The sequence below is a fragment of the Heterocephalus glaber genome, unplaced genomic scaffold (assembly GCF_053883595.1).
Source record: "Heterocephalus glaber isolate CG9 unplaced genomic scaffold, H.glaber_assembly_v1.0 deba00001497, whole genome shotgun sequence".
Classification (NCBI taxonomy): domain Eukaryota; kingdom Metazoa; phylum Chordata; class Mammalia; order Rodentia; family Bathyergidae; genus Heterocephalus; species Heterocephalus glaber.
Window position 1 is genome coordinate 10855680 of NW_028258320.1, and position 23994 is coordinate 10879673.

Here is a 23994-nt window from a genome sequence, read left to right on the forward strand (position 1 = left end):
AGATGTCCCTCATCACTTGAGCATTGTCACTGACCAGGGCATGGCTGCTGTGCACTAGGACAGAAAGTGGTGAGTTTGGATTTTTCTGATCTTGTTCAGAAGAGAGTGTGATGCGGTACAGGTTAGTGGATGGGAGTCAGGTTTGATGCAGACTTACTTATGAGCTTTGTGTCCTTCAGCATGTTCATGGCCTCTCTGGTCTACACCCAGGTGAATTAATCATAATCTGTGTCTCCTAGGGTTGTTAGGGTTAGGTGAAATAATCTACATAAATAATGCCTTTCCTGTGACAAGTCCTTAGTAAACACTACCTGCTGTTAATAGAGTATTAGAATGTCCGAGAACAACCTGAACAGTCACATGGAAGGTATCTCATACATTGAATTATCCCTCAGATCCTCTGTCATTTACATCTGTCTCCTTGATACCCAGGGAGTGGAGTGTAGGTACAGTTTGATCTGGAGTCCAGGGGGTTGTCCCTGGACTTCAGACCCATACCTCCACCTGCCTGCCCAGCCCCTCTGACATAACTGGGCCATCCATTGCCCTAACCATCTGCCTCACCGTCTTCCCCGTCTCAGTGAAGACCACCCTTCACCTTTTCAGGCAGGATCCTCAGAGTTATCTGTGCCTTCTCCATTTCCTGTTCTTGGTGTAGTCTGTCAGTGGATCCTTACAGCTTTGCCAAAAACACCTCTCGAATCCAGCCACCTCCCATCACTTTTGTCACCCTGTCCAAACCCTCGGTGCCACTCCTTGGATAATTGCATTGCCCAGCTAGCTGGTTTCCCTGATTCTGTGTTCCTCATTCTGTAGAGTTTTCAGCAGTGCACCCCGAGATCCAACTGAAATGTTAGACCATGTCTGTCCTCTCCTCAGAACCTCCCAGAGATTTCTCATCACAGAGGAAAGCCCAGGGTCCTCGTGTAGCCTCTCAGATCCACCCCCTAAGATCCAGTCCTTCTGTCCCTGTGACCTCGTCCACTTCTGCAGGAAATTCCAGCAGGTGGCACAGGCTTCCTTAGCAGCAGGCCCCAGGACCTTTGCACTTTCTGTTCCTCTGCTTAGAACAGTGATCCTCCAGCAGGCAAGGCTTCTTTCACGTGTGTCCTCTCCAGAGAGATCTCCTAGCCACTCTCTGTAGTCCCTGCCTCTCTACTCCATGCCAGTCACCCACCATTTCACCTTGTATTTTGCTTTGTAACACTTTTCCCCAATACAGTTTGTATCTCCCCACCTCCCTGCTCATGTGAGCTCCGTGAGGACAGGGATTTGTCTCGTCTTGGTCCCTGCTGCATCCTAGCCTGGCATTCACTGAGCACTGAGCATCGAGCATTGGCAAGCAAGTGTATTTCCCACCAAGGGTGGTGTTCTGCACAGTGCGCTGTCCCATCTCTTGCCATGGCTGCCTGGTGCCTGTGTGTGGGTGGTGGTGAAGGTGGCGTGAGAGAGCAGGCACAGGGCCTGGAGTGGTGCCCGGTCAGTACCTGAGCACACTGGTTGGCTATGTGAGCAGAGAACAGGAGACCTGCAGGGGAGGCTGGGGCTGGCTTGGGATTGGCCACGGTCGGGCAGAATGATGGGAGAGGAAAACAAAGGACAGGGCTGTCTTCCGATATGGAGAGGGGACACTCGTGGTCACAGCTTCCCCGGGAGGTATAGCAGGAGGCACACGGGTGCTCAGTGAAAAGCAGTGGCTGCTGGCCAGATGCAGTTCCCAGGCATCGAAGTCCTCAAGCCTTGGACCTTCCTGGCTCTCCCGGGAGACTGCAATATGGGGATTGTGGATCGATTGCTTGGCCCAGCTGTGTTCTGAGCCTTCGCCGCCCTGCACCCATAGTCTCACCTCCTGTTCTCCTTCCTGTGGTGTAAATGGGACAAGGCCCCAAAAGTGGACAACTTGCTCCCGGCTGCACTGCTGGTGAGTGGCAGCCAGCCCTGGGGCCTGGCCCATAGCCTTCGGAGACGAATGCCCTGGGACACGGGGTACAGTGTGCTCTGCTGCCATGCAGGCCCGGCCCCAGGGAGGCACCTCTTCTCTGCTGACTGAGTGTGGGAACTGAGACCTGTCTGTGCCCCGAGAGGGTGGTCTCAGGTGGCTTGCAGAGAGCCACTTCCTGCCGTATCACAAGTGTATCCAGGGCAGACCTGCCCCACGAGCACAGGGAACTCTGGCTGCCACATCAGTGCCCATGCTGCTCAGGTCGCCTGTGCCATCTTGGCGTGGCCTGAGCTGTATCGAGGGGCAGGGTGGTGACACTGGCCAGAGCCTTCTACTCCCTCATCCGTCTTCCTGTTCCAAGGACACTGGTCAGGCTTGGCCATATTCCTTGCTAGTGGACCTCTCCCTGATCAGCTCCAGAAGACTGTCCCCTCATTCCTCACCCTCTGGGCATCTGGGGTGGTCCCCACCCTTGCCCCCTTGGCTGAGCTCCCCAGACCCTGCCTTGGGTCTCCTGTGCCTTCTGCATGCAAAGCTGTTGTTACCCAGCCTGGCCTCTCAGAAAGCAAGGCTTGTTTCCTGTGATGGACTGGAGCTGAGATCTCCCTGCCTGGTGACATCCCAGCCCCTCAGCTTTTCTTCCCTCCCCGCCTTGAGGTGGACATCTCTAAAAGGGAGACGAGCGAGGTGGGGTGTCCCCAGCACACGTTTTGTGGTGATCCCTGAGCCATCAGGAGCCCTCGCCCTGCTGGTAGGGAAGCAGACTTTGTGACTACTGACCCTCCATCCCTGGAGACACCACGGATGTCCGTCTTCTGCTCTGCAGGTCACAGCAGCTCATGTACACACACGTGCACGCGCACGCGCGCCCCCCCCCCCCCACAGGCACAGCCAACATGAAAGAATGGTCTTGATTTTAATGTACTAGATGATTAATTCTGGGTGTATATGTTTTCTCTTCCTTTTCATAGTTTTGCTTTGGCATTTTTGAGGGAGGGAAGGGAATCAGCAAAATTGACAGAGTTTCCTGAGCTCAATTCCTGATTTTCCAGGTGATCCCAGAGCTTGCAGCATGCTCCTACCACATACTTTCCCTTCCCGCTCATGCCCACCTCAGAACAGGGGACACCCCGGTGGCCCTAGCAAGCTAGACTAGCAGCCCTTCAGTGACCCGAAAAAGGGGGAAATAAGCATCGTCACTTGGCTGCTGTAGTAAGTTGACCTCTGTCCTAAAACCACCAGAAAAGCCAGGGAAAGTAAGCATTCGGTTCCAAGTATAAAGCTGATATCCACGGGGGTTACGAATGCTGTGGGCAAGTCTTCACCTCCCCCAGAGGAAACCCAGGCGCTGGGGAGTTAAGATTTCCCAGGTGGGCCTGTGTGGGTTCGGACCTCCCTGATTGAGCAGCCTGTGTCTGTGGCTGCCGTGTCCCAGGGCCAGGGTCACCCCAGACCTCCCTTAAATGCCTGGGCTTGTCAGCCTCTGACTGTGGGCCTCAGCATCCACTTGCCTCCCTCCAGTCTCCACGGCTGTGGACTGAGTGGCTGGCCGTGCTCCAGCATGGGTACCTGTCTAGGGGGCCAGGAGGCCACAGCTCCTCCCCATCTCCTCCTCCTCCCTTCAGTCCCCACTCAGCTCTGCTCTCTGCCCATTGAGTGCAAGGAGGACAGGGAGGAGACAGGCACACCCTCAGAGAGCTGTTGGGGACCCTCAGTGGGGCCAGCCCTACTCTAGGATTTCTAAACTTGCACAGGAAGTGGGTTCTCCCTATTGTGTCCTCCAAGCTGATCTGGCCTCTCAGGGCTGGGCCACTGTAGGCCTCTTCCTCCATGAAGTCTTCCCTGACTGCTCTTCCACTTTGGAGCTCAGCCGCAATGTGCGCAAGGACTGGGGCAGCCTGCCTGGGGTTGTGTCCTTTTTGCCCCTGAGCAGCAAGTTGCTTAATTTTTGCAACCCTACTTTCCTCCTCTGTAAAAAGGACTTAATGACAACCTCAGGGTCGTTATAGAAGTTAACTGAGGCAGTGCATGCACAGTGCTTAAGCACAGTCCCAGCACTGAATAGCACTCAGTACCTATTAGCTGCTATTATTATTATTAGAGAGTGCCATACAGTCTGGCAGGCGGCCTCGTGGACTGTGACCTCATCACCTTGTCACAGCTTTCTGTTTAGGTGATTCGGGAATGGAGAACGGCAGGGTGGAAAGGGGCGCTAGCTGTGACAGGTGCTGTTTCAGGCGCCTTCCGGGCACTGACTCAGCTGATCTCACATAGCTCAGGAGGCAGGGATTCTGTGGAGCATATGGAGGCACAGAGAGGCTGAGTGGTTTCCCTTCGGGTACACAGCTGATAAGGGCAGATTGGGAGCTGAGCCCAGGCAGGCTGGCGAGGGCTGGGTTTTAGTCACTGCTGTGTTGTTTGGCCCTGGGCCCCAGAGAAGAGCAGGGCCCTCCTGAGTTTCGCAGCAGGTGAGCATCCTCTGGCTGGCTTCCTCCCTACCCTGGCCCGGTGCCATGTGGGCATGGGACACATGTGGGAGCCTGGTGGACATGTTCGAGTCTGGGCAGGGCTGTGACTCTTCGGGTGTGAGCTGGGGAAGATGGGGTGGGCAGGTGCCTGGTGCTGCCTCCTGCTGTCTTGGAGGTCCCCCGGAGCCTCCGGAGCACAGCAGTTCTCCTGCCTGCTTCCGGGATGGCTCAGTGGAGGGAACAGCCTGCTTGAGACCCCATTTCTCGGGACCAGCCTCCCTCCTGCTGGCCTGGCCCTTCCGAAGGACAGGGAGTCTGCTTACTGGTTCAGGCTGGAGCAAGTCCCTACGCCTCGTGGGTCTCCAGGATGGAAGCCTGAGTCCCCAGCCCTTTACACCTCCGGGTGAAGGAGGGGTGTGTCAGGGACGGGCAGCATCTCTCCTGGGCAGCCTCAAGGTGCAGGAGGGGGCCTGGGAGCCCGGGGCGTTCCCTTATCGCTTGGGTGACTTTACTGGAAGTTCTTTTGAAGTGGTCTCTGTGACCCAGTGGGGCTGAGTCACAGAGTAAACAGATTAGCAGGGCTGGGCTCTTGTGAAGGACACAGACAATGCCTGCGGCTGGGTCAGTCCTGGAGGGTCACCAGGCTGGCTGGCTCCCAAAGGCTTCTGCTCCCGGGGAGCCTCATTTGCATCCCAGCTGTCTGTCGACTCCTCTTGGGCATCTTGTGGCCCTCAGGCCATGGGCCCATCTCAGCCGACCTGAAGCTTGCCTTTTCTGAGATTGTTCCTCATCCCTCCACTCTGAGTCCTCCGGTCTGCACTTGGGCGGAGGGCGTGACAGTGGTTGGTGTTTATGACCCAGTCGAGTCTGAGTCCTGGGCGGGTGGGCCCATCTGCCAGGTGGACTTGCTCGCCTCCCCCCTTCAGCCCCAGGCCCAGGCAGCCTCGGGCCCCTTGGACTTCAGGCAGGCGAGGTGTGTCTCCTGCTGGCCTCTGGATTTGATTGTGAAACCCAGAGTTGAAAGATGCCGGACACACACCCCTCCTGAAAGGACACCTCGTGACTGGGGGAGCTGATTCTTCTTGCCTTTTCTCCAAAGTCCTCACCACACAGCCTTTATGACAACAATAGCCTCAGAGACAAAGCATGACCGAGACAATGTCGTCTTTGGGCCCTTTTTCCCGCCTTAATGACGTCCAAGGCTCTGGGAACATTGTAAAAGCTGGGCCCTGTCCAGTCCTAATCACTACCCCCCACCAGCTCCAGGGAGCCCTGCCAGCTGACCTCGGATGGGGGTGGGTGATGCCCAGAGATGCAGATAAAGATGTCATGCTGCCCCGGACAGGCCCCAGAGCCCTGTCAGGACTTGGGGGACAGGGAAGAGGAACAGAATGTATTGGTTGGCCTGTCGACTCCCCCAGTGAGGGAGGGAGATGGGTAGAGAGAAAGAAGGGCGCCTGCCAAGTTTAATTAACAGTGGAGACTTGCTATGGGGGAGGAGAGAGACGGTTTGAAGGGGAGGGTGGTTTACTGGAAGATGGGCACCGCTGGTGCCAATGATGGGAACCAAGCAAATGTCCTGTCCCTGTGGTGGTGTCTGCCGGGGCACCGCCTGTCAGTGTCACAGGCAGGGCTCTGCACAGAGATTTCTGGAGGTGTCAGTGGGAGTTTTATTTGTGCCTGCTTTTCCAAGTAGGCATCTTTTGAAAACAATCCACCAGCATACAAGCCAGCTAGCCTTCCTTGCCCCCACAGCGAGAAGAAAAAAAATTTTTTTAAAGATGATGATGGTTGAGTTTAGAAAATAGACATGGAGTTGGATTCCTATTTCTTGAAGGTGTCAGAGGATCACCTGAATTGCATTGGGCCTAACAGGTGTGATACGGGAAGAGAGGTGATTTGGAATTCGTCTTGTTTCATTGAGGCAAAAACGCAGAGGCGTTAAAGGCAGAGCATAACTGAGAGCGTGGGTTGGACTTGAAATCCAGGAGGTGGAACAAGGCTCATTCATGTTTTAGAAGGATCACGGCTGAATGGGGTACTCAGGTTCCCCTCCCTGCGGGTGACGCACAGATTGCCCTGTGCCGCTGCTCCCTGGCCCTGTTATCCGAGACAGTACTGGCTGCATAGACTGATGGGAGCTGCAGTGGCTCCCAGCTCTGCTGCCAGGGGCCATGGAGAACCCGTGCGATACCTCTGACGGTACTGTTGGGAGGCAGTCACCTGCCCACTCCCCTGGTCGGCCTCTTCAGTCCATGCTGAACTGTTACGTGCATCAGAGATTCACAGAAAATTCTACAAGGGGCCCACTGTCTGGGTTGCTGCTATTTCCAAAGTCATTTTTTTCTTGTTTCTCTCCCCCTTTCTCTCCTTCTTGTGGGCATATGTCTAGTTCCCAGCCCTGCATTTGTTTATTTATTGTTTTAGTTTTTTGAGACAGTGTCTCACTGTGTAGTTCAGGCTGGCTTTGAACTCACTATGTAGCCCAGGCTGGCCTTGAACTCAACAATAATCCTCCTCCCTCAGCCTCCTGAGTACTGGGATTACAGGCCTGTACCACCATGCCCCGCCTTGCCATGCATTTATACTGTGGCTATTTGTTTCTCCACCTACCACCCGGAGCCTCTCCGGCCTGCTGGGGGTCTCTCCTGTACCCGGGAGGTCTCCTCTCTCAGCCTTGGAACCTGCTGGGCCAGGAATAGCCTTCTTCCCCGCTCCCTGTTAACCCAGCTCCCCTCTTGCCCCTCTGAGCGTGTGTATGATCTGGCCCTTCTGCCTCTGGAGCCTGAGATCTTGTTAGTTCTTGGCAGCTCTCTGACACCAGAGCCCCGAGGCTTGTTCAAAGCCTTTATTGCAAAAAAAAAAATCTCATCTCCAGCCCACCCGCTCTGCCCACTCTACAGTTCTTTTGGTTCCAGAAGCAACACATTGTATTCCTCCCCTTGTCTCGTTTCCTGTGACAACCGGCCATCTCATATGTAGTGCTTTCCGGGACTCCCAGTCTAGCCTCTGCTCAGTTTGCCCTCTCATTTCCTTTTGTCTGAGCTGCAGTTTGGAGAGAAGAGCACATGGTTTCCATTCATCAGCTGGAAATGGGATTGCTGACATGAACCGTGGGCCGACCTCTGCGGCACACCGGCAAGGAGACAGAGCACAGCTGGCTGCAGCTGCTGTTGTGTGCAGCTCAGGCGCTGGTGCATGGGCAGAGCTGGCTCAGAAGCCACGCTGCTTTTCCTGGTGCCAGGCGGGTTACATCTGGTTTTGAAAATATTTGAACAGAAACCAAACCATGATGATTGTGTTCCCATACCAGGAACTAACGGTATTAAGTATAGACCTTTCCCCCTAAATGTACTACTCTCTGGTTTTAGTGAGGTTTTTTTTAAGTAACTTTTTTTCTTTCCTTCTGTCCTTTCTTTTTATCTTTGGTCCTGGACATTGGACCGAGGGCCTCATGCATGCTAAGCAGGTTCTTTACCTGAGTGACACTGCAGCCCCTGAGTACCTTTTACTAAGAAGGCACTGACTGAATTACTAAGGACTGAGCTTGAATACAGTCAGGAATAAAAGCAGAACCATCAAGAAAAGAACAGGTAGTGGATTGGTGTTTCATATATGCTGTGTTAGCTTTTCTCCACAGTGACCAAAGATGTACCTGAGAATGACAGTTTAAATGTGGAAAGGTTTAGGCCAGGGATTTAGCTCAGTGGTTTTTGCCGCCTGCTGCGCAAAAGCAAGGACCTGAGTTCAATCCCTGGTACCAAAAAAAAAAAAAAAGAAAGAAAAAAAATTTGGAAAGGCTTATTTTGGCTCATGGTTTTAGAGGTTTCAGTCCATGGTCAGCTGGCTTCATTGCTTTTAGGCCTGTATTGAGATAGAAACATCACGGTGGAAAGGTATGGCAGTGGAAAGCTGCCCATCTCGTGGGAGCCAGGAAGTAGAGAGAAAGAAGAGAACCAGAGAGGAAGGGGCTAGGGATCAGATTTAGTCCCCAAGGTCACATCCCCGTGATCCACTCCCTTCAGCTAGGTCCCACTTCTTGTTTCCATCAGCTCCCACTAATGCCGTCAAGTTATGATCAAGTTAGAGCTCTTTTGATTTGATCACTTCTCCAAAGTCCATTAGCAGCTAAGCCTTCAATACTGTGGGGCTTCTGGGGGACCTGCTGGATCTCAGCCATAACATATACCCCATCTCCTCTGCGTGGGAGCCAGAACCAATCAAATAAAACTACAGGAAATGCCCAAACCCATTTTACCTGGGGCATGGTGTTCCCTGGCCACGCCTTTCCCCAAGGGTCCCTGCAGGAAGCTAGCAGGCTGACTCCAAGTTGTCCTGCCCATCGCGCAGTCTGTAGAGCAGGCAGTGTGGATAAAGTGAGGTGTGAGGCTGGGTAGAAATACCCAAGCCCAGATCCTGCCATGACGCTCCTGTTGGGCATGGATGCCACTTCCGGTCAGTGGTGTGGCGCTGCCCCCACATCCTGTGTTGACTTAGATTAGCTGGCCTGATGGTGCCTGGGGTGTGGATGAGAGTCCCTCTTGGGCTGGTAACACACGATCTCCCCTTCTGTCCCCAGGGTCCACCTACAGCGTCCTGTCCATCATGCCCTCGGACTCGGAGAGCAGCAGCTCCCTCAGCAGTGTGGGTGAGTCCCTCCTTCCTGGAGGACACTAGACTGGCCGGGATGTGGGTGTGAGATGGACAGCACAGGACAGTTCCGGGCCTGGGAGGCTGGGCCTCCTTGTCACAGTGTTCGTGGGATCGTCTTTCAGTGTTAGAAGGGAGGCGGGTGCGGGGAGGCACATGTTTGCCATTCACTTGCTTTAGGGCCTAGGCTTGCTCAGGGAGCCTGTCCTTCCTTCTCCCAAGGCTTTGTGGTACCTCAGTGACCATAATCTGTGAGACCTACCCCTTTTGGGGCTGTCCTCCAAGAAGGGAAGGATGTTGCCCCGGGCAGGAGTAGCCAGTCCTGGACCCGATGTTCCCTGAGCCTGGGTCCCCGCAGCCTACAAGGGGAGGCTGCCCTGCCTTGGCTCACTGGCGACAGGCCCAGCAGGAAAGCTGTACTATGCTCTCAGCCTTCCTGGCCTCTGAGATCCAGCCTTTGGGGTGACTTATTATGTCCCACTCCGACTGTGGGATGGAAACATCTTTAGGGCTGAGTCCTGGAGTTTTCAAGCTGATAGGGTTTAAAGATGGCATCTGGTGCAATTATTTTCTCCCATGGAGGGATGGGGAAGGAGGGTCAGCATCAGAGTAGGGAGTCTCATACCCATGATTCTAGAACCAAGCCAGGGGCTGATGTCACTGTGTCAGGTCATTTCTGAATTCTGCTGGTGTGCTGGGTTGGGCTTCGGACGTTATGGTGAACAGGGCAGTTGTGGTCCTTTCACTCCGCGGTCTTAGGGTCTGTGGAGGACCATTAGGTAACCATGACAACGTTGGGGGGTCAGCAATGAGGGATGCAGACAGGTGCCAGCAAGGGGTCCCCAGTGAGTGCCAGGGCTGCTGTGACCAAGCAACAGTCACTGTCTCAGTCCTGGAGGCCACAAGTCCTGAGATGAAAGAACCAGCAAGGCTGCACTCTCTGAAGGTGCCTGGACAGGATCTGTTGCAGGCTTCTCTCTGAGCTTCCCACAGGTGGCCAGCAGTCCTTGGTGGTTTTGGCTTATAGACACATTGCCCAGCTCCTTGCCTGTGTTCACGTAGTGTTCTCCCTGTGTGTGTGCGTGCACATTTCTACACATTTCTCATTCATTCATTCTTTTTTGTTGTTGTTGTTGGGGTTTTTTTTTGGTGCCAGGGATCAAACTCAGGACCTTGTGCTTTTGAGGCAGGCGGCGGCACCACTGAGCTAAATCCCTGGCCCTGTTTTTTGTTTTTTTTGAGACAGGGTCTTACTGTGTAATTCAGGCTGGCCTCAAACTCACTATGTAGGCCTATTTCCAAATAAGGACACAGTTGTATTCCCTGAGTTAGGACTTTAACATCTGCTGGGGACCACAGTTCAACCCATCGCCCTCACCTGTTGGGTTCAGGGAGGCCTCTTCTGGGCCACTGGGCAGAACTCCCCCAGTCCTGCATGGCAGGCTGGCTGTAAGGGAACCCTTAAGGCCTTGTCATCAGAATCTTGAACATGGTCCGGCCCTTTAGGAAGCAGGTGGTGGGGCAGTCAGCCACCTCCTGCCCCGCCATCTAACAGACATTGACAGACTCGTTCACTCAGACACTCCCAGGCTTGCCACAGTGCCCTTCCTGGGAGCATGCGCTTTCTCACTGGGGGAGAGGCATTGCTCCTCCCACGGCAGTTACTGCTCACAGTGCCTTTTCCAGCAGACCGGGAGGATGCTTTCTGTGCAGCTGGACCTGCATGAACTCTGGGAGAAGCACAATGGTGGTGATCCATCCATTGGCCCTGCACAGTGAGGCAGGTCTGGCCCTTGTGATGGAGGCTCACCAGTGTCTCCAGATGCTCCTTGGGACTCCCAGGCAGGCTGCAAGCACTGCTGTGATGGGTCCTTGGTAGCAGCTTCTTCTGCATTGTTGGTATCCAGCTTTTTAATGCTGTGAGCTCTGGTGCATTTCTTCTGCTCAAAGCCCTCTCTGGTTCATGGGAACCCAGTCTTGCTTTCTTCAGTTTACAGTTGACATTGCCCTTTGGGTACAGGCAGCAGGGAACATCTTCCCACACTGCCTTAGCCAGACAGGGAGTATACAGCCTTGCATCCTGGCCTGGCCACCGCTGTGGCCTCCTTTTTCAGGCTCGTGGTGGGCTGTCTGCAGCTGTAGTTCCACATGTCACAGCCAGACCTGACAATGTCCAGGGCTACTAGCCACAGCTGGCTGTTGAACTTTAAATGAGTTGAAGTTAAATGAAATTTAAATTTCTACTTTCCCAGTCACAACAGCCACATTTTAGATGCTTCGCAGCCAGCTGTGGCTAGGTGCGCCCATGTGGGACATGACGGACGAAGAACATGTCCACCGTCACAAACAGGCCAGCGGAAGAAGAGGGCCAGTCCCTCTACTGCAGGGCTGCCCAACCCCCTGCCCACTGTGGCCTGTTAGAAACTGGGCAGCACAGTAGGAGGTGAGCAGCAGGCACAGAGTTTCATCTGTATGCCGAGCTATTCCCCATTGCTGGTGCCACCAGCTGATCTCCACCTCCTGTCAGATCAGTGGGCATTCGATTCTCATGGGAGCTGGAACCCTACTGTGAACTGCACAGGTGAGGATCTGGGTTTCAAGGTCCTTATGAGAATCTAATAATAATAAAATAAGTGTACAATAAATGTGATGAACTCAAATCATTCCAATACCCCCCACCCCAACCCTACTTCCTTAGAAAAATTGTCTTGTACCAAACCAGTCCCCGGTGCCAGAAAAGTTGGGGACTGCTGCTCTAATGTCTCCTTGTGAGCAGAGATACCTTTCCAGAGTCCCTTGTGGAGGGCAGTGGTGGGGTGGCGTCTCCTCTCATTGAGGACAGCTCCATTCCTGGTCTGTGCCCAACTCATGGGCAGCACAGAGCCAAGTCACTGCCCAGCAGCACTTTGGCACTTGTTAAGGATCCAGGTTCTTGGGCTTCACCTCCCCCCATCTGGCTGTCAAACTCTGAGGTTTTTGAGGGGATGGAGCATCTGTGACAGGCTCCAACGGGTCCCTGGGAGTCCGCTGTTCTGCTGGCCCCACATCATGGGGGACCCTGCTAATGACGCATTAGGCCTTTGCCTACTGCCTGAAGGCCGCAAGGCCCTTTCTGCTCCCCAGCTGGGGCAGCTTCTCTGTAGCTCTCCGCACCCTCTGGGCCAATCCCTAACCTGCTCTGCGCATCTGCGAGGGAAACCTTGCTCTCCGGGTGGTTGCTATTTTTTTCTCCACGTTCATCCTGACCTGATTTCTCAGTAGCCTTTTCTTTCTCATCCTGGGTAACTAGGGAGGTTTGGAGGAGGGGAAGAGATAGCCCTGAGCAGCATTCACAAAGTGAGCCTTAATGCCAAGGAAGAGGAAGGGGGAGGGGAAGAGGGAGGAAGAGAAGAAAGAGGAGGTGGAGGAGGAGGAGGAGGACGAGGAGAAGAGTTTCCCTCATGTCCTGGTGAGGACTCCTTGAACGAGGAGAGAGAGGAACAGGGGACAGAAGTGAGCCATCAGGAGCGGGGCTGCTCCCCATGACCTCTGCCTGACTCTTCCTTGACAACCTTTTAGACCAGGGCAGCCCCTGGGAACCTGTCATTTCTCACTTTGCCAGACACGTGGGAACACCTCCTCCTGTTGGAGACGTGTTCAGTGCCCACAGGGATCACCCGGAGGCATGGTCCCTAGCCTTACCTCGCCGCCAGGGAGGTGGAGTGGTGGGAGAGAGGTGAGAGAGCCGGCTGGCCGGCTGCCTTGAAAGAAACGACGAAGCCACCCTGGGAAAGGCACAGTGAGTTCTGACAAAGGGGATCAGGGAAAGCCTCCCGGAGGAGGTAGTGCTTAAGTTGGGCCTTCTGTGAACGATGCTTCTGGGAATGGAGCCTGGAGGCTGCTGGGAAGCAGTGAGCCATTGCTACTTGTTTTGGTTTGGGTTTCCAAAAATCAGAACAGGGGTTTCTATAAATGCAGTGGCCACTGGGCAGCTGGTAAAACAGGGAGAGAAAAGCTACTCTGGCCAGTGGACCTAGCTTTGGTCCAGACTGGAGGCATCCGAGCCACCTGGGGTGGCAGACACTGAGTGACCCCAGGGCTTCTGAGTGGTAGAGCAACCTGAAAGTCTGCATTTCTCAGGAGCTCAAGAGTGCAGCTGTGGTGGCTAAAGAAGCAGTGGTTCCGCGTGGGCACTGGAGGCCCATGGCTGGCCCTGGCTATCTTGGGCTGCAGGTGGAGCTGGCTGGGTACCTCTGATGACCATGTTCTACCCTGGGATTTGTGTGATGGGCACTGGGCTCTGCTGCTGCACCTACTGCTTTCTGTGCCTCCTTTCCCTCTCACAACCTGGTCCTCATGGTGGCCGCTCTTTGTTCATGATGCAGGCAGGGTCTGTGCTGGCTGTCCAGACATCTTCCGGCGCCTTTTGGGGTCATTTAAATCCAAAGCAAACACCAAAAGTGAAGGAAAAGCACCTTCTCTAGGGGGTGCCAGGCTAGAGAAGGGGAAGGAGTGAAGTCAGGGAGCACCGGACTGGATGCTAGGGCTGGGGAAAAGGCACCTGAAGGTTTTTGTTGATAACTCACTTGGCATTAGTTTTTATTTTGCTTGCTTTTTAAAAAATGTTTACTATAACTGCAGTGAGAGTGAATCTTTCTCAGCTGTTACATTACTCCTGGGACCATGGATCCAGTTCAGGGCTCCATATTTATAATTTTTAACTTAAAGAAAAAGATGTTTAAAAAAATCATGTTCTTTTGGTATAATTTTTTTTTTTTGGTACTGGGGATTGAACTCAGGACCTTGCACTTATGAGGCAGGCACAGCACCACTGAGCTAAATCCCCACCCCGTCTTTCAGTATAATTTGCATACAGTAAAATGTGTCATCCGTCACTCGCAGTTTGAATTGTGACACATACATGCAATCACTTAACCAGTGGCACCTTTAAGAGACAGACTAGTTCATTCACCTGGAAGAACTCCTCCTGGGACTTGGTGGTGGTTGTTTTCTCCTTTTGTAATCAGCCTTTCTTTCCACCTCAGTCCCAGGAAACTGCTAATCTCTACTTTGTGCCTGTGGTTTTGTCTTCCCCAGAATGTCATTTACCTGGGTTTCTATTGAACGCAGCCCAGCAGAGTCAGGCTTCTTTCACTTAGCCTAAGCCCTCCCAGATTCCCCTGTGCTCTTGTGTGCACTGGTAGTAAAGTGGTTTGTGTGTGCCAGGGGTTCTCCTTGCCGTCGCTGAGTAGTATTCCATCGTACAGGTACAACACCACTGTTCATCCATTCTCCAGCAGCTGCCCCCAGTTCTGTGCCGATTTTTATGTGAACATAAACAATACCTAGGAGTGGGGTTGCCGGGTGCTATGGGATTGCGTGTTTAACTTCGTAAGAAACTATCGTATCGTATTCCCATCAGCCATGTTTGAGATTTGGTGTTTTGTGAGGCGCACTGCATCCTTGCCAGAATTTGGGGTCATTTTTCTTTTTAGTCATTCTGATAGGTGGGAAAGGGACTTGGTGTCAGTATTCAGATACCTGTGCCTTGTGGTCCCCAGGGGGAATCTAGGGTCACTGAAGGAAACACGCAGATAATAACCAGGGAGAGAGGTCAGATGGGCTTGCTGTGCAGTGTTGCACTCCTGCACTGGGGAGGAGTTCAGGCTTGGTGAGGCCTGAGGTGCTGGCCTCCATTCGAATGCTAAGACTGCTTTGTGCCTAGAACATCTTCAACCTTGAAATGCAAGTAAAGACAAAAAGTATTTTTCATTGAATGGAGGTGGGGAGGATTTTCTGTAACACTTGCTGTTATTTTATTTTCATTCATTAATTTTTAACAGTGCCAAAAGTTTATTTCAAAAGGAAGGGGTGCATGGATATGAGAGAAACTTGCTGTTGTTTTAGAACCTCATGGCTTAGCACATCTTGGGACTCATCTTGGGGTTTCCCTGTGGCCTCTTGAGCCATCCCTCCCTCCCTCGTGAGGGGCAAGTGTGTCAAGGCCAAGTCAGAGAGCCTGGCGCCTGTCCAGTTGTCAGCCTGGCTGGCCTCATGGTTTATGTTCCCTGTGTACTCCTGTCTTTGAGGCAGGGCCGGAAGTAGGCGTCCACTCTCGTCAGGAGGCAGTGTAGGTTGAGGCCGTGGCTGTGCTGTCACAGCCAAGTCTTTGCGGGGTCGCCGATGTTCTGGCTGTGTGGTCTTTCTGGATCCTCAGGAAGATGTAAGCACAGACCTTAGGGAGCCGTGGGATTGGAGAGATGAGGACAGGTGTGTGGTGCAGAACCCAGCTCCTGAGCATGCTTAGCAGGAGCCTGTGCGCTCTGTGGACACTTCTGTTGGCCCCTCCTCTGTTCTGCCTCCTCCTCGTCACCGCCTGGTTTCCTTGAAAGCCAGGGATACAGTTCTGTGGCTTCATTTGAAGAATGGGGGTGCAGATTCTTCCCCAGTCTCAGCCCCAGCAGGAGGTGGCTGCTGTAAGCTTCTCTGTCCTCCCTGAGGGTCCCTGGGGGTGAGGTGAGATGTCAGATGGATGTATCGACAGGGATGGATCAGTCTCTTTTCCCGGACATTTGAATGAAGTGCTTTCTCCCAGATGGATGAATTGTATTCTTCCTAAATATGGGTCTGGACTTGGGAGAGGTAGTGCTGGCTGCTGCCCTCAGTAAGAACACAAGACCTGGGGTTCCCTGTAGAAGCTTCTGGTGCAGGGGACAGGTGATGAGGCCAGGGATGGGCCAGACAGTCCGAGGCCCTGGGACTCCTGCTTCTCATCACACTGGCTCAGTGGTGGCCTGCACCCTCCTCCCCTGGCACACCCAGGCTGGCCTGCAGGAAAGGCTGAGCCCAGGGTCCAGCCGTGGTGTGGGTGATGAGGGACGGTCTGTGTGTGGGGGTGTCTTGGTGTACAGGGGCTCTGCTGGGTTGCAGGTGTGCCTTCCTCCCCAAGCCTCTGCTCATGGCTTAGCTGTCCCTTGTGCCATGTCCATGCCTGGCATCTCAGACCAGGCAAAGATGCAAAGATTAGGATGCAAATAGCTCCATCCTGGTGGCGTCAGAGCCAGGCTGTGGAGACAGTGGGTGTCCTCGGCCAAAGCCAGAGGGCCTGGACTTGGGTCTCAGCTCCACCTCGTGCTGTCTGTGACCTGGTGTTCTCACCTGAGAAATGGGGCTGCTGAAGACCCACCTGCGGGGCTGTGAGTAGCTAACATGCCTCAATTTCCAGGACAGTGCCTTCCAAATGCCAGCTCACTCTTTGATACCTGCCCACAGGCACCACTGGGAAGGCATCGTCCCCGCTGCCCCTCCCCGCTGACCAGCAGGTGAACGAGAAGGTGGAGAACCTCTCCATTCAGCTGCAGCTGATGACCCGAGAGAGGAACGAGCTGCGCAAGCGCCTGGCCTTCGCCACCCACGGGGCGACCTTCGACAAGAGGTAGTAATTGTACCCCGCTGTACTCCCAGCTCCGAAGTCAGGGGTCACTGTCCTGACGCCAGTGCTGTGACCCCCAGGCACTTCCAGTTAGCTCCCAGCACGCAGCCTGCACGGCTGGGTGTCACTGTGTCTAAACCTTGTGTCCCTAAACACTCCCCAGAGGAAGCGCTTGGCACAGGCCTTTTTTGCTTCCTCCAAATAAAAATCAGAACCAGTGGCCTGAATCCCACAATCCTGTCATTGAGAGGGAAGAGTGCGTGTGTCTCCATCGTGGTTTGGAGAGGCTGCTGACCCTGGTGGGCTTTTACACATTTAGGGCAGGAGAGCCTGGGGGCCACCTCCTAGGTCTTTCTGCTCTCCTTCCACACAGTGGTGGGTGGCTGGTCTAGGCAGCAGCTGGAGGCTCCTGGGCCTGCTTTGGTGTCTCTCACCGGTTCGTCAGAAGGCCTCCGGCTTGTCACTATTCCTCTCTGGGCCCCTGCTGTCCAGCCCAGGGGACAGTATGCTTCTCTCTTTGTCCTGTCTGCCAAGTCCCATTGCTGGGCCTGCGGGTGTGCCCATCCACCTCACTGCCTTCCTGAAGACCCTAGCCTGCCTCATTGTTGAGTGGGACTTTCAGTGGTTTGTAAACGCATTAACTGTTTTCTGCCATGAGTTTCTCAGGCAGGTGCATTCCACCTGGTGTCATTGTCATTTTGAAGAAATCCTTTGCTGTTCTTGTTGGGATTCAGGGTCAGATACCAGGACCCCAGGTGGGTTAGAGACAGGATCTGTGTACCTGCGTGATCGTCAAGGACTTCTGGAGAAGGAGAAGGGATGCAGAGCCCTTTATCCTTCAGCTCCTGGGCTGGTGGGAGGCTTGGTTTGAACACTTTAAAGCCCTTTCCTTTGGGAGCATCCAGGGTCTGTGCTTCTGGAGTCTGCCTCTGATGTGTAGGGACATTGCAGTCACAGGCTGAATGTGGCCTGCTGCCTATAAAGTTTATAAAGTTTTTTTCTTTTTGGTACCAGGGATCAAACTCAGGACCTTGCACTAATCTTTTTTTTTGGGAACCAGGGATCGAGCTCAGGTCCTTCTGCTTGCAAGGCAGGCAGTGGAACCACTGAGCTAAATCCCAGGCCCTGGACCTTGCACTTGTGAGGCAGGTTCGGTGCCACTGAACTAAATCCCCAGCCCCTGCCTATAAAGTTTTATTGGAACATAGCTATGCTCATTCATTTACATTTTGTGTTTAGCTGCTTTTGTGCTCAAAGGTAGAGTCAAGTGGTTACATCAGATAAGTGTACAGCCCACCAACTTCAAGGTGTTTACTTTCTGGCCCTGGGGAGCCTGCTATAGAGGAGCTCTCAGACTTAAACATGCACCAGAATGCCCCTTCAAGTTTGTTCAAGCACAGGTTGCTAGTTGTCCCTGCTTCCCTGAAGAGTGTGTGACTTGGAGGGTTTGTGGCTAAGCCCAAGAATTTGCTTTTCTTTTCCTTTTTTTTTTTTCTGTTTAATTTTTTTTGAGACAGGGTCTTGCTGTGCAGTTCAAGCTGGCTTTGAACTCATTGTGTAGTCCAGGCTGGCCTCTTAATTTCTGATTCTCCTGCCTCTGCCTCCTCCCTGAGTGCTAGGATCACTGGCATGTGACATCATGCCCGGCTTGAGAATTTGCTTTTCTGATAGTTTCCCTGGTGAAACCAGTGTTGCTGGGCTGAGAGCTCCACCTCGGGACCCACCACTCCTGTCAGGTGTTCTCAAGCTTGGCTGCATTTGGAATCCCCCCCAGGGACTTTAAAACCAAACCTGGGGTATAGCTCAGTTGCAGAGCACTTTAGATTGTGTGAGGCCCTGGGTTGGAGCTCAGAACTGGAACCAAAAGAAGTCCTTCTGTGGGGTCTCATTACCAGAGATCCTGATGTAATCGGTCCGTGCATTGGTATCTTGAGGTGCACCTGAGATTGAGAATCTGTGCTCTGGAGACAGGAGGAATTTCCTACCAGGTTTCTGGTGGACCCAGACCTCCTAGGGATTGAGTCGGCCCCTCCTCAGCCCTCCAGGCCTGTGCCAAGAGCTCCAGCAGCAAAGCTTGCTCCATCCGTAGCATCCTGCTTCCTCTGCTGGGGGGAGGGGGGCACTGGAGCCAGGTTTAACAGGCATCACAGGGAGCCCAGGATGTGGGAGCCACCGGGCTGGGCTCGTCCAGGACTCAGCCCCTGGTCGGTGTGAATCTTGGGGCCGGTGTTCATGGGCGTTTGCTCATGGGCCAGGCCCTATCGTAGGCTGAACCCTGACTACGAGAGACTGAAGATCCAGTGTGTGCGGGCCATGTCAGACCTGCAGAGTCTGCAGAACCAGCACACCAACGCCTTGAAGAGGTGCGAGGAGGTGGCCAAGGAGACCGACTTCTACCAGTGAGTGTGCCTGGCGGGCCCACCACCTGCCCATCCGCTTTCGTCTGTCCTTCTTTGTTTGCCCCCAAGCCATAGCCTCTATTTCTAGTCCTGCCCCTGCCCCTGCCCCTGCCTCTTAGCAAGCAGCCTGTAGGAATTAAGCCTTTCAGCCTCATTTGCCTAAGTATGAAAGGACAAGGTGAACCCTTTGCATCGTTTGCTGCCCACTTCAGAACCCGGCAGACATGACGGCTATTCGCAGCATGTTGCAGGAGAGCAGAGCTGGTCTCTGGACTCTTGTAGATTACTGCTTCTGTGGCTTGGGCAGGTGTGGTGTGCTGTTGGGTCCCCTGGAGCCACTCTGAGGTTCTTTGCCCACCTGCTGGTGTTTCCCCCAGCCCCAGTACTTTGAGTTGCCGTGTCTGTACCAGGTGGGGCTTGTCTTCTTTCCTTGGGGATACATGTGCCACCCCCCCCCCTCTGCTGTCAGGTGTTTAAAAAATGGTTGGAGCCGGGAATGGTGGTGCATGCCTATAATTCCAGCACTTGGGAGGCTGAGGCAGGAAGATTGCTGGGAGTTCAACACCAGCCTGGACTACAAAATGAGACCCTGTCTCAAAATGAATATGGCTGTTTGCAGGCTTTGACCTGGCTGCTATGGGCTCCTGTCCGGGGTCTTTATAGGGTTTCTGGGCCTGCAGGAACTGGTGACACCTGCAGGTGGGGTGAGGGAGGCTGGCTGGGGTCACAGCCTGCGGGATGCATTTCAGCACCCTCCATAGCCGGCTCCTCAGTGACCAGACTCAGCTGAAGGATGACGTGGACATGCTTCGGCGGGAGAATGGGCAGCTGCTTCGGGAGCGAAACTTGCTGCAGCAGTCCTGGGAGGACATGAAGCGGCTGCACGAGGAGGACCAGAAGGAGATCGGTGACCTCCGGGCCCAGCAGCAGCAGGTAGGACCAGGCAGCTGGGCTGGGCAGGACAAGGTGGTCATCCACCTGCCCAGCCGCCCTCCCTGCAGTTTTCGTTGTGTGGTCCTTGGGCATGGGTTTCTGGGCCCTGGGCCTCATGGGAGACACTAGGATATGGTGAGCAAACCCTCAGTCCTCGCTGTCCTGGATGGGAAGCTGCATCCCATGAAGGGGACAGACATCGATCATGTGATCACATGGGCTGCATGTAGTCAGAAGGTCTCAGAGGCTCCTGAGAAGGGCATGCTCTGCGGGGCACCATGCTAGGTGGAGCAGAGGGTTTGGGTCAGGGTTCAGAGGTCTGTGGCTCGTTTTCTTTGTGTGGATCTTATGAGGTAGCAGATGGAAAGAAGCTTGGACATGTTAGAGGCCTGTGTTGGTAGATAGGAAACGGAGCAGTTCTCATTGTTTTTCTGGGTGGGAGCATGGCCTGCCGTCTTGACGTGCCCTGCAGTGCAAGGTGGTCGCTTCACCTGTCCAGCTCTTGAGTCTCTTGAGTGGTGGCTCCGCTGGAGCCCAGGCTTCTGAGCATGGCGTTTGGCATAGCCGGAATTGTCCCAGTGCCTGGGGGTATGGGGGGCCTTTGGAGTTGGGGGACTTTCCCGAGGAGAGGGTGAGTTCTTCCAGTACTGTGGCCCAGTCTGACCCAGCCGAGGGCATTTGCTGTGGTCTTGAGGCTTGGTGGAAACAAAGCTGGTGCATAATAACCTAACTCACCTATTAATTTAGTGTGATGTTATCTTTATTGCTTTCTTGTATTTACAATAAAAAATATTTCATGGTGAAACTTTACAGATTCTTAGAAAATTTCCAACTGGTACAGAGCCCCTCCCATATGTCATTTAAAAATTTACTAATAAGGGGCTGGGGATGTAGCTCAGTGGCACTGTATCTGCCTCACAAGCGCAAGGTCTTGAGTTTGATCCCCTATACCAAAAAAAAAAAAATTACTAACTTTGTGCTTGGTGTGTTTCTGATGAGGAGATTCTCTTGTACAGCAGGAATGCACATGCTAATGCTCACCTGACTGGCAATGCTGTCTGGTAGGAGAAGGAACGGGTCAGAATAAAGCGTGCCTGGAGGTGTTGTGGCTCCTTGGCCTCCTTTGATTAGGAGCATGCTGTTCCTCGGGCCTCCTTTACTTGCATTCCTTGGTGCCTTTGAAGGCTCCAGGCCAGTTATTTTGTAGGGTGTCTCTCAGCGTGGTTGGGTCTGAGCCCCCTGCATTGGTTCTGTCTGTGCAGTTGCTGGGACTGTCAGGGTGACGCTGTGTCCCCCTCCTTGCGCCCTCTGGATGGGGGCTTGGTCTGTTTTGGCCTGTTGCCAGTGGGGTTTTATTTGGTCACTTGACTGAGGTGGTGCCCCAGGCTTCTCTGTAGAGGTCCTTGGCTCCCTCTCCATGGACTCAGGGTTTCCCCTTTTCCTCAGTGGTTTTCATCCACTGTGGCCAGTGGTAGTTTCTTCACACTTGCTACTCATTTGCCTGCTTGGAGTGCTTCCTTACTCTGGCATAAACGATATTCCAGGCTCATTTTACAATTTCCCCGCCTACCATTGATTTCTCCAAGGAGTCCTTCTTCTTAATGGCATATCGTATTGAGAGGCAGGATCCAGCTGGATGTGGCAGTGCCCTCCTGTATTCACAGTACTGGGGAGGCTGAGACAGGAGGATTGTGAATTTGAGTCTGTGAATTTGGACTGTAGTGAGATCTTGTCTCAGGGGCGGGGGAGCATGATCTGAGTCCTGGGTGTGCTTGTGGCTTTGGGGTACCATATGGCTGCCCCAGAGCCTTGCAGTAGACAGGAGTAGGGAATATGTGAACACACACATACAGATCTGTATTTCCATAACTAGCTAAGTAACTGAAAACCATGAGTTCATACCGACACTTGCAGTTCTAAACCAGCTTTGTGCTAATTTTCTCCCTTTTCTTTCCTTTTTTTTTGGTACTGAGGATTGAACTCCGCACCTTTCACTTGTGAGGCAGGCATCAGCACCACTGAGCTAAATCCCCAGCCCCTCCCTTTTCATTTTTTGTTACTCCCTTTTAAAACAACAGTGAAAAACTTGGCTCCTGTTATTCTTGATCTGTTCACTCACTGCATAATCTGTGGCCCCTCCCCCAACAGCCCCTCCACAGGCCCCTTCCCCATGCCCGCTCCTCCTCACCCTTTGTGGGTCCTCACACCCCACACCTTCCCTTCACTTGTCCTTACCTCAGCCCCGCAGGCTTTGACACCCTCTGGGGATGAGTCCCTCTTCCCCCAGCCCTCACCTCTGATCTCGCTCTGCCACATGGAATAGTTTTAAGATTAAAAAGAGAGAGCATATTGCTTTCTTTTTAAACCCAAGGTCTGTGGACTGAGCTATATCCCCAGATAAGAGTTTGAGAAAGTTGCTAAGTTGCCCAGGCTGGACTCAAACTTGCGACCTTCCTGCCTCAGCCTCCCAGAGAATTGGATTAGAGGTATGCACCACCATGTCCAGTTAAAAGTAAACCTTTTCAGCTCATTCTACACAAATAACTACCAAGAGTACCATGCGTGTATTGCCAGCAAAAAGCTTGAGCTTTCTATCTTGCACTTGGAGCCCCTGGCAGCTTACTAATGTGTTTCGTAAGATGGGGTCAGTTTTTCCTTAACATATCATGTGCATCATTCTGTGTTAGTACAAATTCTTCATTGTTTTGCAGAGTATTGAGTTGCATAAAAGCACTGTAATTCTGTAATTGATTTAACCAGTCTGCTATTGACTGACCCTTGGGCTACTTCTGGTATTTTCCATTATGAACTGTAGTCTATTGGAAAGCTTTCTGGAGGTTATTTTCTCTCTCTGATATTTGAGGTCTCCTGTGGATTACCCAGGGCAAGCTCAGTGAGTGACACAGGTGAATGTACTTGGACCTATCAGGAGTCCCTTGATAGGTGAACACCTCAATTAGGGAACTTGGCTGTGTGCAGTCAGGCCTAACAGTGAGGGTGGAGGTTGGTATTTACCTGGGGTTGAGACTTAGGGTCTGTGATGGAAAAGTTCTTAGGGGGAGAAATTTGTGCAGGGTGCAGCAGCGAGAATCTAGCTGGGGCCCGCCAGCCCTGCAGCCAGCAGCATGATTGCTACATCTACTCTCTGCGTGACTTCAGGGAAGCTGCAGTTCTGCTTCCATTCCTGCCAAGGGCACGGGAGATTGTGGAGTGCTTGTGGAGCGCACCATGTGTGGTATGGAATGAGGTGGATGCCAAGGAGAGTCCTGTACCAGCTCTGGGTAGCATCCACTGAGTTCCCTTGCAGACCCTCCTTCCCAGCAGGTCCACAGAGCCTCCTAGAACAGGTGCATGAAAGACTTCAGGCTCTCAGGTTTATTAGAAGCAAAAAATTCACCTCCAAAGAAATCATTTGGAGGAAGCCAGTGTTTGAAGCAGGTGAGGAGAGAGCTGGGGTGGTGAGGATTTTGTCCCCTTCCCTGCTCTGGACTGAGGGGTGACTGTCCGCTGGAGGAATGGCGCCTCCCGCTATCTATACCAGTACCCCGAGTTTACTCCTTTCTCTTTGCCTGCCTGTCTAAACTCAGCTCAGTTAACCTTTGCCTTGGGGCTTAGCTTGGGTTTTATTTTCTCTGAGAGATTCATGATCACAAATGTGTTTCTGGCTTCTGCGTAGTCCCAAGGAAGCAATCTCACAGCCAGGCTTTGATGGTGAGAGCCGGGCTTGCTCAGCATAGAAGACTGGACTTGTGATTATTGTGGAGGCGACTGTCATGGAAAGCGCTGTCACTGTGTGCCTGTGTGCGAAGCACTTAATCAATTGCTGTCATTACTGTTTTATTCTAGACTTCTGTCTGGCATGAAATCTACCTCCTGGAGGCTGTGGAGAAATTAGAGCCCTCATGCGTTGCTGGTGGGAATGGAAATGGTGCAGCCCCTGAAAAACAGTGTGCCAGTTCCTCAGAGTTAAACAATAGCTGCCAGGTGACCCAGCAAGTCTCTGCCTGGGTGTGTACCCCAGAGAACTGCAAGCTCAGGGCCACACAGATGCTAGCGGGCAGCAATGTGCACAGCAGCGCCATCCCTGCGGCCAGCATGAGAACACCCCAAGTGTCCACTGACTGATACTGAGTAAGCAGCTATGGCGTATGCCTTCCACAGGATATTACTAGGTGTAGATGTGATATGTGT

The 23994-nt window shown here is 53.2% G+C and overlaps 1 protein-coding gene across 6 annotated transcripts in view; it reads left to right on the plus strand.

Annotated features, from left to right (window-relative positions):
- The window catches only part of Dlg5 (discs large MAGUK scaffold protein 5), a 134362-nt gene that overhangs the window by 40357 nt on the left and 70011 nt on the right, over positions 1-23994 (plus strand). For 5 of the 6 annotated variants that reach the window (XM_087184671.1, XM_087184674.1, XM_004846375.3 and 2 more), the window contains exons 2-5: positions 8990-9058; positions 16312-16474; positions 18727-18870; positions 19620-19803. In XM_087184671.1, coding sequence (XP_087040797.1) covers positions 8990-9058; positions 16312-16474; positions 18727-18870; positions 19620-19803 — 560 coding nt within the window. The remainder of the gene's footprint in view (positions 1-8989; positions 9059-16311; positions 16475-18726; positions 18871-19619; positions 19804-23994) is intronic. The other variant, XM_004846376.3, reaches the window with a different exon arrangement.